We start from the raw sequence: 15,000 nt of genomic DNA, 5'->3' as shown, positions 1-15,000 counted from the left end.
ACATTTCCATGTTCATTAATGTTATATTTTTTAACCATTTTACTTTATAGATTATGTCTATGCATCAACTCCATTTTACTTTATAGATTATGTCTATGCATCAACCCCTGAAGAGTGAGACTGAACTCGCAAAAACGTGTTGGGTCACCATAGATGCTATTACACCTTTACCATGGACTATCTGATTACTGTATGTAACAATGTCATAGATTTGTATATTTGGGCCAACTGTTTGGCATTATGCCACTTTTTCCAGTTCTATTGCTGGAATATACTCCATAAACCTGTACAATGTTTTTAATACTGGCTGTGTGGTGCTTCATCTAAAGTCCCAATGGTCAAAACTCTGCATTAGTACAGGTACAGTATTATCACTGAGCTCTTTATTAGTGTCACTAGCAATCTCAGTGTCAGTTGGTGACCCTCCCAGCCAGTGTCTGTTAGCGCCAGGTTGCACACCAACCATATTTTGTTTCTACGCTGTACTAATAACACTGGCTGCAAAGGGGGGCAATCAAGGGGTTAACTGTGTGCCTAACAATGTGTAATGTGTGGTGTTATACCGAATGATCTGTTTTGAGGAAGGAGCGGTGGGCGGCCCTGAAAACGCTTTAGCCAAGCCCATTCCATGCCCCCTACGTTGACGTCACGCCACACCAGGAACTTGGTGGTGTGCACACACGCAGTCTCTTAGCGGCGGCCGGGAAGCCTTCTGCTTCGAGCCGACATCTGTGCAGATTGTGCTGCGCCCGGATATCCTGGCTGTGTTGCAGCCTCCCCTGACTCCTGGAGGGTTTGACGTACATCTTTTACTTCATTCAAGTTATTGTTATATTAAAACCACTGCTCATAATGCACTCAGAGTGGCGCTTCAGCTGTTTGTTTTTATACCCAATGATCTGGTTGTTTTTTCTCCCTGCTGTTCAGGAAGAACACACACCCAGATCGCTGTTCTCTGTGCATTTTTGTAAACACAGAACTTGGTGTGTGATTGGACAGAAGGATCAGCAGGTCTCAGCCAAACACAATGACTGAAATCTACTGCCAAACTCGTGCTATGTCCAATCACAGCATGGGTAGGCAGCGTGCACGCCCCAAACCCAGTAGAAGGCTGTCAAGGTACAGGCACAGTGCCAAGCCTGCACCTGTGCCCACTTGCAGTATATAGACATACTCTGTTTTACATACACTCACTTTATGTACACTCGCGAGTACGGACAGCTTGGCATGGCACTACTCCCGGTTTTTAACATTGGTGTCTATGGGAAATCTTGGTCAGCTTGACAAGGCACTACTCCCGAACCATACGTGACAGGGACACCAAACTTGGGGAGCACCAAGAGGGGACCCAGGACTACAACATATCCTATTTTGTAACCAGCCAGCTTGCCTAGGTAATCTACCATGTCATAGTCCTGGGTTCCCCTTAACATGCTCCCCAAATGTGGTGTCCTTGTCACTTATAGTTTGGGAGCAGTGCCATGTCAAGCTGACCAAGATTTCCTATAGAGCTAGTGTATTTACATGCATTGAGAAGTAAAAAAAAAAGGTCTTGCTTCACTTTAAGTACATTTTCATTTTACATGCATGCTCTCTGGTCCCATTGTGTAATTAAAAGTGGGGTATGCCTGTATTTACTGTGAGCGGTCGGCAGGCAGCAGTTAAAAACAGACCAACAAGTCTGCTGCATTATGCAAACATCACAAATCTGGCATCAGCTGTTCTCCAGTAATAACACGTGCAGCCAACATCCTAACACCAGGTTACCTTACCTTCTGAATTAGCACAAAGAGGTGGTTTAGCTGATCTGGGTTAAACTTCACAGCTGCAGCTGCGATAATAGTATGAATGTTTTCTATCACAGTGGAGGATTGCCCGGACTGGGGAGAGAAGACATCGTATATAAGAAAGCTGCACACAAACAATATGCAATAAAATATAATAAATGATGCAATCTGTATGTTTATAGTGAAACTCCGGCTCTGCATATACACATACATGGACAAAGAGGGAACGTTTCCTGTTATCTAAGTATTGGGAATAAAGTTCTGTTTAACCACTTCAAAACCGGGCACCCTCACCCCCTTCCTGCCCAGGCTAATTTTCAGCACCGTCACACTTTGAGTGACAATTGCACGGTCATGCAACACTGTACCCATATGACATTTTTTTTTTTTTAGAATACTGTTTACACAACAAGAGCTTTCTTCTGGTGGTATTTAAACAGCACTGTTTTTTTTTTTTTTATTTAACCCCTTCCACCCGCCCTATAGGCAAATGACATTGGGAAGTTGGTTGTATTATCCTGACCGGACGTCATATGACGGGATAATGCGCTCTGCGCACCCCCCGATCGGTGATGCAGCGTGTCACTCTGACACATCTGACGTAGGCTCTTTACCATGTGACCAGCTGTGTCCAATCACAGCTGGTCACATAGTACACAGGAAGAGCCGTTGATCGGCTTTCCTCAGTTCGTGCCCGACAGGCACGAGTAGAGGAGAGCCGATCTGCGGCTCTTCTGACAGGGGGGGGGGGGGTCTGCACTGGTAATCAGAGCATTGATTACCAGTGCAGACCCTTGGGTGGGGATGCCACTAGAACCACCAGGGATGCCCACCCATGACCCCAGGGATGCCCACCAGGGAAGGCAATCATGGGTTAGGGAGCCCGCCAGTGCCCTCCCTATCAGTGCTGCCCGCCAGTGCCCTCCCCATCAGTGCTGCCCACCAGCAGAGTTGTATAAAGTACTCGAAGCCCATACTTGAGTAAAAGTACAAGTGCTCGATCAAAAAGTGACTTGAGTAGAAGTGGAAGCGCTCGATCAAAAAGTGACTTGAGTAGAAGTACTAAAGTATTCAACATTTTTTGTACTTAAGTATTGCAAGTAGCTTTTTTAAAAATGTTGCTACTCAAGTACTGAAAGTAAAAGTAAAAGTACTGTGTTATGTAGTTATTAAAGAAAGAAGTCAAAAGTTTGAACATCATATTGTTTTTTATTATTTCAAATGCAGCTTTTATTTATACATACAGTAGCATTTATTTTCGTATGCGCTGATAATACACATGTTTTGAGCTTCATGAAACCTGCCATCTACTGTTCTGGCAGTGGTCATTTTTATAATTGTAACGAGTAAATATGCAGCACAAACAAAAAATATCGGAGTAGAAGTATTGAAATCATCGAAAAAATGTAGTGAAGTAAAAGTGGAAGTAGGAGAAAAAAATTCTACTCTAGGAAAGTACAGATACCGCCTTTCGGTTCCTTAAATACAGTAGTGAAGTAGTTCTACTTAGTTACTATATATCTCTGCCCACCAGTGCCCATCATTGACATCCATCAGTGCCGCCCACCATTGCCCACCAGTGCCCAACAATGCTGCATATCAGTGCTACCTATCAGTGCCACATAGTGCGCATCAGTGCGGCCTCATCAGTGCTGGAAAAAAACTATAATTTTACAAAATTGTATAACAAACAAAAAAACTTTTTTTTTTTTTTCAAAACTTTTGGGTCGTTTTTTATTTGTTTAGCAAAAAAGAAAAAACCCAGAGGTGATCAAATACCACCAAAAGAAATCTCTATTTGTGGAAAAAAATGACAAATCTGGTTTAGGTACAGTGTTGCAGGACCGCGCAATTGTCATTCAAATTGCAACAGCGCTAAAAGCTATAAATTGGCCTGGGCGGGAAGGGGGAAAAGTGCCCGGTATTTAATTGGTTAAATAAAAAAAAAGACATTTTGAAAAATAATTAGGGTAGATAATATATAACAAGTGGTGCATATCAGTTACCCTTCCTAGTGCCTAGGATTTCCAAGAGTCTTGCATTAATAAAGTGTTGGGTCATTTAGGTTTTGTGTCTTTAGAGGAAAATGCTATTCGTGTTTCAGACGCCTCACCTGTATCTTCCAGATTTTGGAAAGTTCATCCAAGGACAATTTACTTCCAAGCAGTTCAATGATTCCCTTTATCCGGTCACAGTACTGTGCCTGGTCAATGTTTCCTGAAAAAGGAAATGTCAAATCAGCCCATACAGTCCTCCCCGGAGTGCAGAGACTTCATTACTAAATCAGCCCATACAGTCCTCCCCGATGTGCAGAGACTTCATTACTAAATCAGCCCATACAGTCCTCCCCGGAGTGCAGAGACTTCATTACTAAATCAGCCCATACAGTCCTCCCCGATGTGCAGAGACTTCATTACTAAATCAGCCCATACAGTCCTCCCCGGAGTGCAGAGACTTCATTACTAAATCAGCCCATACAGTCCTCCCCGGTGTGCAGAGACTTCATTACTAAATCAGCCCATACAGTCCTCCCCGGAGTTCAGAGACTTCATTACTAAATCAGCCCATACAGTCCTCCCCGGTGTGCAGAGACTTCATTACTAAATCAGCCCATACAGTCCTCCCCGGAGTGCAGAGACTTCATTACTAAATCAGCCCATACAGTCCTCCCCGGTGTGCAGAGACTTCATTACTAAATCAGCCCATACAGTCCTCCCCGGTGTGCAGAGACTTCATTACTAAATCAGCCCATACAGTCCTCCCCGGTATGCAGAGACTTCATTACTAAATCAGCCCATACAGTCCTCCACGGTGTGCAGAGACTTCATTACTAAATCAGCCCATACAGTCCTCCCCGGTGTGCAGAGACTTCATTACTAAATCAGCCCATACAGTCCTCCCCATGTGCAGAGACTTCATTACTAAATCAGCCCATACAGTCCTCCCCATGTGCAGAGACTTCATTACCAAATCAGCCCATACAGTCCTCCCCGGAGTGCAGAGACTTCATTACTAAATCAGCCCATACAGTCCTCCCCGGTGTGCAGAGACTTCATTACTAAATCAGCCCATACAGTCCTCCCCGGAGTGCAGAGACTTCATTACTAAATCAGCCCATACAGTCCTCCCCGGTGTGCAGAGACTTCATTACTAAATCAGCCCATACAGTCCTCCCCGGACTGCAGAGACTTCATTACTAAATCAGCCCATACAGTCCTCCCCGGTGTGCAGAGACTTCATTGCTAAATCAGCCCATACAGTCCTCCCCGGAGTGCAGAGACTTCATTACTAAATCAGCCCATACAGTCCTCCCCATGTGCAGAGACTTCATTACTAAATCAGCCCATACAGTCCTCCCCATGTGCAGAGACTTCATTACCAAATCAGCCCATACAGTCCTCCCCGGTGTGCAGAGACTTCATTGCTAAATCAGCCCATACAGTCCTCCCCGGAGTGCAGAGACTTCATTACTAAATCAGCCCATACAGTCCTCCCCGGTGTGCAGAGACTTCATTACTAAATCAGCCCATACAGTCCTCCCCGGAGTGCAGAGACTTCATTACTAAATCAGCCCATACAGTCCTCCCCGGTGTGCAGAGACTTCATTACTAAATCAGCCCATACAGTCCTCCCCGGTGTGCAGAGACTTCATTACTAAATCAGCCCATACAGTCCTCCCCGGTGTGCAGAGACTTCATTGCACACTAAATCACAAATCCAAAGGTTGTCTTTTAATTAAAGAAATCTTATGAATGACTTTATCAAATCCCAGAGAAACCCATCAGCTTCAGCTACAGACCCCAATACCTAAAACCACAAACCTTGCGTTACCTAAATCACAAATCACTGCGCTACACAGGAAGCGCGCCATGTTCTGGAAACATGTCTACCCACATGTACAACTAAAGTTTAACTTGCTTATATTTTTCCTTCCTGGGTTCCTCCGATCCCCTTTGTCAACATGTTAATGACATTTTAAAAAACACCCTTCTGTTTTCATTACATATCTTATTTTGGACCTAGTGATGTCATCACTGGGTCTCTGTGCTTCCCCCATGCAATGCAGGCAGATCATGACTTGGGGGAGGGGCCAGCAGGGCTTAGCCAATAGCTTCCTGAAAACATCCCAGCACCCTGCCCCAGTACTTCTCTCAAGAGCCCTCAGTCCTGATGCAAGCATTGGGCTGGATCTTGGGAGGAGTTAAGCAAATAACAAAGAGGGGTAGGCTAAGGATGGTTAGACTGGGAATGAAAAGGGCAGGCTGAGGGTTAGACTGAGAATGAAAAGGGCAGGCTAGGGATGGTTAAGACTGGGAATGAAAAGGGCAGGCTAGGGACAGTTAGGCTGGGAATGAAAAGGGCAGGCTAGGGACGGTTAGGCTGGGAATGAAAAGGGCAGGCTAGGGACGGTTAGGCTGGGAATGAAAAGGGCAGGCTAGGGACGGTTAGGCTGGGAATGAAAAGGGCAGGCTAGGGACGGTTAGGCTGGGAATGAAAAGGGCAGGCTAGGGACGGTTAGGCTGGGAATGAAAAGGGCAGGCTAGGGACGGTTAGGCTGGGAATGAAAAGGGCAGGCTAGGGACAGTTAGGCCGGGAATGAAAAGGGCAGGCTAGGGACAGTTAGGCCGGGAATGAAAAGGGCAGGCTAGGGACAGTTAGGCTGGGAATGAAAAAGGCAGGCTAGGGACAGTTAGGCTGGGAATGAAAAAGGCAGGCTAGGGACAGTTAGGCTGGGAATGAAAAAGGCAGGCTAGGGACAGTTAGGCTGGGAATGAAAAAGGCAGGCTAGGGACAGTTAGGCTGGGAATGAAAAAGGCAGGCTAGGGACAGTTAGGCTGGGAATGAAAAGGGCAGGCTAGGGACGGTTAGGCTGGGAATGAAAAGGGCAGGCTAGGGACAGTTAGGCTGGGAATAAAAAAGGCAGGCTAGGGACAGTTAGGCTAGGAATGAAAAGGGCAGGCTAGGGACAAGATAGACTGGGAATGAAAAGGGACGGACTGGGAATGAAAAGGGCAGGCTAGGGACAAGATAGACTGGGAATGAAAAGGGACGGACTGGGAATGAAAAGGGACAGAATAAGGATAGTGAGACTGGGAATGAAAAAGACAGAATAGGTAAGTTAGACTGGGAATGAAAAGGGCAGGCTAGGGACAGTTAGGCTGGGAATGAAAAGGGCAGGCTAGGGACAGTTAGGCTGGGAATGAAAAGGGCAGGCTAGGGACAGTTAGGCTGGGAATGAAAAGGGCAGGCTAGGGACAGTTAGGCTGGGAATGAAAAGGGCAGGCTAGGGACAGTTAGGCTGGGAATGAAAAGGGCAGGCTAGGGACAGTTAGGCTGGGAATGAAAAGGGCAGGCTAGGGACAGTTAGGCTGGGAATGAAAAGGGCAGGCTAGGGACAGTTAGGCTGGGAATGAAAAGGGCAGGCTAGGGACAGTTAGGCTGGGAATGAAAAGGGCAGGCTAGGGACAGTTAGGCTGGGAATGAAAAGGGCAGGCTAGGGACAGTTAGGCTGGGAATGAAAAGGGCAGGCTAGGGACAGTTAGGCTGGGAATGAAAAGGGCAGGCTAGGGACAGTTAGGCTGGGAATGAAAAGGGCAGGCTAGGGACGGTTAGACTGGGAATGAAAAGAGCAGGCTAGGGACAGTTAGGCTGGGAATGAAAAGGGCAAGCTAAAGACAGTTAGACTTGGAATGAAAAGGGCAGGCTAGGGAAGGTTAGACTGGGAATGAAAAGGGCAGGCTAGGGATGGTTAGACTGGGAATGAAAAGGGCAGGCTAGGGATGGTTAGACTGGGAATGAAAAGGGCAGGCTAGGGATGGTTAGACTGGGAATGAAAAGGGCAGACTAGGGACGGTTAGACTGGGAATGAAAAGGGCAGGCTAGGGATGGTTAGACTGGGAATGAAAAGGGCAGGCTAGGGATGGTTAGACTGGGAATGAAAAGGGCAGGCTAGGGAAGGTTAGACTGGGAATGAAAAGGGCAGGCTAGGGATGGTTAGACTGGGAATAAAAAGGGCAGGCTAGGGATGGTTAGACTGGGAATGAAAAGGGCAGGCTAGGGACAGTTATGCTGGGAATGAAAAGGGCAGGCTAGGGACAAGATAGACTGGGAATGAAAAGGACAGAATAAGGACACTTAGACTGGGAATGAAAGGGTGCTGGACAGTCAGACTGGACCTATAGGGCCTGGGTGCATAAAAACCATGAAGGGCCCTTTCTATCAGTTCCGGGGCTATTCCCTCATGTAGCGGGGCCCTATAACACTGCTGCGACTCAAAGTCGCATGACAAGTCAAAACACATTAATTTCAATAGGTTCCAAATAAAGTCCCAGCAACAAAAAAAAAATGTCCTGCATTACTTTTCTATGACTGATGTGATTTGAGTGCCATCAATTGCATTGAATGACTAAAGTTTCCCCCCCCCCCCTTCCCCACACAATGATGGATGAAACACCAGGGCCCAGTCGCAAGTGTGACCTTTGTGACCATGGTAGTTCCGCCACCGATTCGTTTTCATAACCAATTAGTTGAGTGAAACACGGACCTTCCAGTGCTATCGATAGGACAGAGTTTTCCACCAGCCAATCCAGGAGCCGGTCGGTATCTATGGCGTTCTTCACAGATTTTGATAAAGTGCTGTCTTCTATTAATTTGGTTACCTTAGGGGAAAAAAAACAAAAAACAGCGCTGCAGTAAGGTGCACAGTGCAGGGAGGGACCACAGCGGTCGGTCTCATGTGACAGCAGATTTACCTCTTTAAGAGAATTCATTTTTGCGCTAAAGTGAGGAGATTTCAGCATTCGTAGTAAGATGTCCAACCGAAGATCGTCCACCACATTGACCAGGTCCGGCTGGAAACGCATGCACAGCAGCTTAATGGCAGACAGAAGCTCGGGGATGCTCACTAACCTCTGCAGGAGGAAAGAAGGACGGTCAGGATTTTTACGAAGGCTTGATTGGAGGAAGAACATTGGTCTTATAGAAAAGTTGCTGAGCACAGATTGAAAGCTTCTTATATACTTTATTTGGAATAGAGGCGAAGCTAAAGAACAGATCGGAAGATACCCTACCAGGAACAAAAGCAGGAACAGTGCTTGAAGTGGGCCGGTACGCACCGGTACTCAGTACCGCCACTTCCAAATATGGCTCGAGCATACCGCCACCTCTCTGTGCGCCTTGGCGTACCGGTACGCTCATTTCCCACTCCAGAGCCAGACCAGTCACCACCAGTGAGTCCCCCTGCCCCAGCCAGCAGCGGCGGCAGAGCTGCCACGCTGCTGGCCTGTACTGCGGTGCACTGGTTGCTATCGTTGCCCGGCGTCTAGCCACCAGTGATGTAATCTGAGGAGGAGGAGAGCGAGGCCCCAGCATACACTGCGGAGCCTCCTTCATCCTCTGCTGCGTGCCGAGTTGAGTGTTAGCTCCACCCACCTCCTCCCTCCAGCTACTCCAGGCCAGCACAGCGAGTCCTGTGTGTCAGCCTCAGCCTAAAAACGTGAGTAGGAGCAGTTCTGGGGACCCTGATGTGGGGTGGGATGGGATGGGGGGGCTCTGTGGGAAACCTAATGTAAGGAGGGGGGCTCTGTGGGGACCCAAATGTGAGGAGGGGGGTGCTCTGTGGGGACCCTAATGTGGGATGGGATGGGGGGGCTCTGTGGGGACCCTAATGTGGGATGGGATGGGGGGCTCTGTGGGGACCCTGACGTGGGATGGGATGGGGGGCTCTGTGGGGACCCTAATGTGAGGGGGGTGCACTGTGGGGACCCTGATGTGGGATGGGGGGGCTCTGTGGGGACCCTGATGTGGGATAGGATGGGGGGGGCTCTGTGGGGACCCTGATGTGAGGAGGGGGAGTGCTCTGTGGGGACCCTGATGTGGGATGGGGGGCTCTGTGGGGACCCTAATGTGAGGAGGGGGAGTGCTCTGTGGGGACCCTGATGTGGGATAGGATGGGGGGGCTCTGTGGGGACCCTAATGTGAGGAGGGGGTGCTCTGTGGGAACCCTGATGTGGGATGGGATGGGGGGCTCTGTGTGGACCCTAATGTGAGGGGGGTGCTCTGTGGGGACCCTGATGTGGAATGGGATGGGGGGCTCTGTGGGGACCCTAATGTGAGGAGGGGGTGCACTATGGGGACCCTGATGTGGGATGGCATGGGGGGCTCTGTGGGGACCCTAATGTGAGGGGGGTACTCTGTGGGGACCCTGATGTGGAATGGGATGGGGGGCTCTGTGGGGACCCTAATGTGAGGAGGGGGTGCACTATGGGGACCCTGATGTGGGATGGCATGGGGGGCTCTGTGGGGACCCTAATGTGAGGGGGGTGCTCTGTGGGGACCCTGATGTGGGATGGGGGGCTCTGTGGGGACCCCCTAATGTGAGGAGAGGGGCGCTGTGGGGACCCCGATGTGGGGGGGGGGGCGCTCTGTGGGGACCCTGATGTGGGGGGGCGCTCTGTGGGGGCCCTGATATACAAAAAATGTATAGGCTATAATAGAGTACCGGCACCTCTTTTGGACCACCTATAGCACTGAGCAGGAGATACTCTAGTTGGGGTCCTTCACCACCTCCAAAAATGTATGCAGGCCCTCCTAGACTTTACCTCCTCCCTGTTTACATGTTTGTTGGACTGAGATCCAGGTACCATATATGGTATTTATCAAACCCTTTATATAAGCCCACACAATACTGAATTTCATCAGCAGGTGGCACAGTATACAATATAGAAAGGTGTTGGTCTTATGGTGATCGTACAGGCTTCAATTTTTCTTTTTAATCCAATCAAAAACGTATTTATTACAGCGCCATCAATTTACGCAGCGCTTTACATATATACTATTCACATCAATCCCTGCCCTCAAGGAGCTTACAATCTAAGGTCCCTAACTCACATACTAGGCCCAATTTAGACAGGAGCCAATAACCTCCAAAAACCAAAATATTCCACCCCTGGATCAACCATCAGTAAGACAGGAATACAGTACTAGTATCTACTAATCCATTTCTGCTGCCTAAATAAACGTCATCACCAACCCTGATTTAGTACACGGTGGTGCAGTCCCATGACTCAAAACATCTGAAAAACAATGGTATAGACCAAGATAGTCAAATAGGGACAGGTAATGAAAAAAGGCAACATTTTATTTCAAAATATAGAGAGACTAACATGTATTATTAGCTAAGCCCCCATAAAATTGACAACGTTGTCTAATAAAATTAGCGGGGTAAGGCAGCTGCTCATTCGCTACCCATCACAACCTCCACACATACAGGCCGCCCACAATATTGGAGAGTCCAGCAAGGGATATAGTAATCCTATTGTCTCTAGTGTGATAAATGGTTCCCAATTGGGGATGGATGAGGCTCAAGAGTATGCACAGATAGGAGTAATACTGGGTCCCTTTGTGGACATACATCCGGGGTAGTGATCGACCAATATTTTTTTTTGTTGCTGATACCGATATTTTGGCATATCGGTATCGGCCGATATTATTGTACATTTAAAAAAAAATTTTTTACAGGTACTTTTGTGGAGGGATCTGGGGGTCTAAAAGACCCCAAAACCCCTCCTCTGCACTTAAAAATGCCAAGTTTGGCTGTTTTGAATGCTGTCTTTTTTTAACCACTTAAGCCCCGGAGGATTTGGCTGCTAAAGGACCAGGGGTTTTTTTGCGATTTTTTACTGCGTGACTTTAACGGACAATTGCGCGGTCGTGCGACGCTGTACCTAAACGAATTTGACATCCTTTTTTTCCCACAAACAGAGCTTTCTTTTGGTGGTATTTGATCACCTGTGCGATTTTTTGATCACGCGCTATAAACAAAAAAAGAGCGTAAATTTTGCAAAAATAACAATATTTTTCACATTTTTTTATATGAAATTCCCCAAAAAAAAAAAGTAAAAATCAAAATTTTTTAACATTTTTCGGCCAATTTGTTTTATGCTACCTATGTTTGGTAAAAAAAAATCGCAAAAAGCGCATTTTGATTGGTTTGCGCAAAAGTTATCGCGTTTACTAACAAAGAGAAAGATTTTTGTCATTTTTGGTGTTTTTTTTTTTAACGCGTAATGGCGGCGATCTGCGATTTTTTTTTCGGTACTGCGACATTGCGGCGGACAGATCGGACCCTTGACTGACATTTTTGACACTTTTGGGGTTACCAGTGACATTACTGCAGTAATCAGTGCTATACATATGCACTGTTACTGCAAAAATGACACTGGCAGGGAAGGGGTTAACTTTATTGGACAGGGAGGGGTTAAGTGTGTCCTAGGGGCGTGATTCTAACTGTGTAGGGACATTCCTATTGGTGTAAAAGCAAAGATCAACCGTTCTACATAGTAGAACGGACAGATCTTCACTTTTACACAGGGAGAACTGACAGGCAGCTTGTTTACACAAGCTGCTCTGTCTTTCTCCCTTCACAGGAGCGATCGCAGTGTGACTGGCGGACATCGAGTCCGCCGGTCACACGCACTGACTTGCCTGTGAACGAGCCGCGGCGGGCGCGCGCCTCGGCGGGCGCGCGCCCGCCCGCGATAGGCTCGCAAGTCAGTGACAGGCGAGTGACGTACCGATACGTCACTCTGCCTGGCCGGGGCTGACCGCCGCAGTATATAGTCGTGCGGCGGTCGGCAACCGGTTAATCTGGCGCCAGACAGTACCCTGGAAGTGATGTCACTCATAAGATCTCTTCCGGGTTTTTACATGGAGATCCGATCAGAGCCAAATGAGCCTTTGATTGGGTCTTCGGCAGCCGTGCAGGCTGGTTGCCCGGGTCTCTCGGTGGGATGGGAGACCTGGGCCAACCGGGGAAGGTGGCGGGAGGACGTCCCTTCCCGCTCCTTGTAATGACAGCCGAGCAGCTTCTCAGCCGCATCGGTTGTCATTACAAGACAGCTGACCGTCGGCTATGGACACCGGTACCGGGGTGATGTCTCTAGCTGCAGGCATCACTCCGGTACAGGCACCTTCCCAAAATATCGGCAATATCGGTCACCTTGGTGGCCAATTCTGATATATCGGGAGAAGTGCATATCGGCCCCCGATAATCGGTCAATCCCTAATCCAGGGTAAGTAGAACTGAAGTAGTATGATCACTTATGGAAGCAGGAATAAGACAGTATACGGTAATGAATACATCATATGTCCACCAGTCTATGCATCTGCTCACCACCTCCACTGCAAAGATTCAAGTTGTTTGTGTGTCCATACAACGGAGTCTCCAGCATTCAACGGAGTCTCCAGCATTCAACGGAGTCTCCAGCATTCAACGGAGTCTCCAGCGGTATCCACACTCAGTGACAGCAGCTCCTGAGTGAACAGCACCGGGTCATGTGCGCATACCCACCGTTACCTTCCCCATTCGCCGTCACAGTTGGTGACGCAACGTTGATGCGTTTCGCTGGCCAATCCCAACAGCTTCCTCAAAGCTTTGTTTGAGCCAATAACCTACCAGCATGTCTTTGGAGTGTGGGAGGAAACCGGAGTAACCTGAGGAAACTCATGCAGGCACAGGGAGAACATGCAAACTCCAGGCAGGTAGTGCCATGGTTGGGAGTCAGCCATGACCCTAGTGCTGCTAGGCGGAAGTGATAACCACTTAGCTACTGTGCTACAATTAAATACACTAGCCATCTCTTTGATCGATTTAAACTCAATTTCGGTCAGCTATAATCATACTGAGCCAATTCACCAGAGGGGAATATTATTGATCGTATTTCATTGATTGGCAACTCAGATATATTTTGATTGATCAGATTCTGAGGTTACATGGTGGGAGCAGATACGATCGTAAGCCAACGATACTAATTTATGACTGTATCTGATCTAGTGATTGAAATCCACTTCCCAGTGTGTGGCATATCGATCAAATGTGTTGTTGACTAAAAGATGGAATGGAAGTAAATCTGACATTTATTGAAGCATGTATGGTCACTATTAGGCCAGGGAAAACTAGAGGACTGTGGTGGCAAACAAGTCTGATACCATAAGAGAAAGGGAGAGTCTATGAAGAATAATATGGTAACCATACCTTGTCCTTCAGATCCTTCTCTTCCACATTCTGTACGTACTTTATCATCTTATGAATAACATGATCCAGCATTGGCTGATGGTAGAAAGATTTCAAAATCAGAAACTATTATTATTAAAAATAAAAAAAGCAAGTATTCTGAATACAAAATATATAAATAAAATAATACAGTGCTCAACAAATGATGACACCCCAACAGGTTTGTAAACCTTTACTTTCCCTTTCAGAATCAACATTTTATATGAGACACGATACTACAAAGTACTCCCACTAATGCCGGCCATTGATTGCAACTAAAATTTGTTCATTTGCACACACAAAGTATTTTTCCTAACAAATTTATTTAAAATCATGTTGCAAAATGAATACATGCAAAAGTCTTAGGAGCAAAGCTACATTTTAGACAACAGAATCCTAACAAGAATTAAACTACAGGTGATTGTAATTATTCATTAAACAGTCAGTGATGATTTGGGGAGCCATGTCCTCTGCTGGTGTTGGTCCACTGGGTTTTATCAAGCCCAAAGTCAGCGCAACCCTCTAGCAGGAAATTCTAGAGCAGTGGTCCTCAACTCCGGTCCTCAGGGCCCACTAAAAGGCCAGATTTTAAGTATTACCTTGGGGAGATGCAGACTAGAATACTGCAATCACTGAGCAGCAAATGATATCACCTGTGATGCATTTCAGTTATCTTGCAAACCTGGCCTGTTAGTGGGCCCTGAGGACCAGGGTTCTAGAGCACTTCATGCTTCCCTCTGCTGACCAGCTTTATGGAGATGCTGATTTCATTTTCCAGCAGGACTTGGCACCACCCACAGTGCTAAAACTACCAATACCTGGTCACATGATCATGGGATCACTGTGCTTGATTGGCCAACAAACTCACCTGACCTAAACCCTATAGATAATCTGTGGGGTATTGTCAAGAGGAAGATGAGAGACACCAGACCCAACAATGCGGATGAGCTGAAGACCGCTATCAAAGCAACCTGGGCATCCATAACACCTCAGCAGTGCCACAGGCTGATCGCTTCCACGCCACACCGCATTGATGTCGTAATTCATGCAAAATGAGCCCCGACCAAATATTGAGTACATACTACACTGTACATGGACAGACTTTTCACTAAGCCAACATTTCTGTATTAAAAATCCTTTTTTTTTATTGGCCTTATGTAA

The 15,000-nt window shown here is 47.2% G+C and overlaps 1 protein-coding gene across 1 annotated transcript in view; it reads right to left on the bottom strand.

The window, feature by feature from the left end:
* The window catches only part of USP24 (ubiquitin specific peptidase 24), a 215,226-nt gene that overhangs the window by 115,829 nt on the left and 84,397 nt on the right, over positions 1-15,000 (bottom strand). The window contains exons 9-13 of the mRNA XM_082264831.1: positions 13,822-13,896; positions 8,540-8,698; positions 8,332-8,446; positions 3,901-4,004; positions 1,773-1,880 (exon numbers count right to left, since the gene is read on the bottom strand). Of these exons, the coding sequence (XP_082120957.1) occupies positions 1,773-1,880; positions 3,901-4,004; positions 8,332-8,446; positions 8,540-8,698; positions 13,822-13,896 (561 nt within the window). The remainder of the gene's footprint in view (positions 1-1,772; positions 1,881-3,900; positions 4,005-8,331; positions 8,447-8,539; positions 8,699-13,821; positions 13,897-15,000) is intronic.

The sequence above is a fragment of the Pelophylax lessonae genome (genome assembly GCF_965119305.1).
Source record: "Pelophylax lessonae genome assembly, chromosome: 8".
Taxonomy (NCBI): domain Eukaryota; kingdom Metazoa; phylum Chordata; class Amphibia; order Anura; family Ranidae; genus Pelophylax; species Pelophylax lessonae.
Note: the sequence above shows the minus strand (reverse complement) of the source record. Positions and strands in the feature narration are given on the sequence as shown.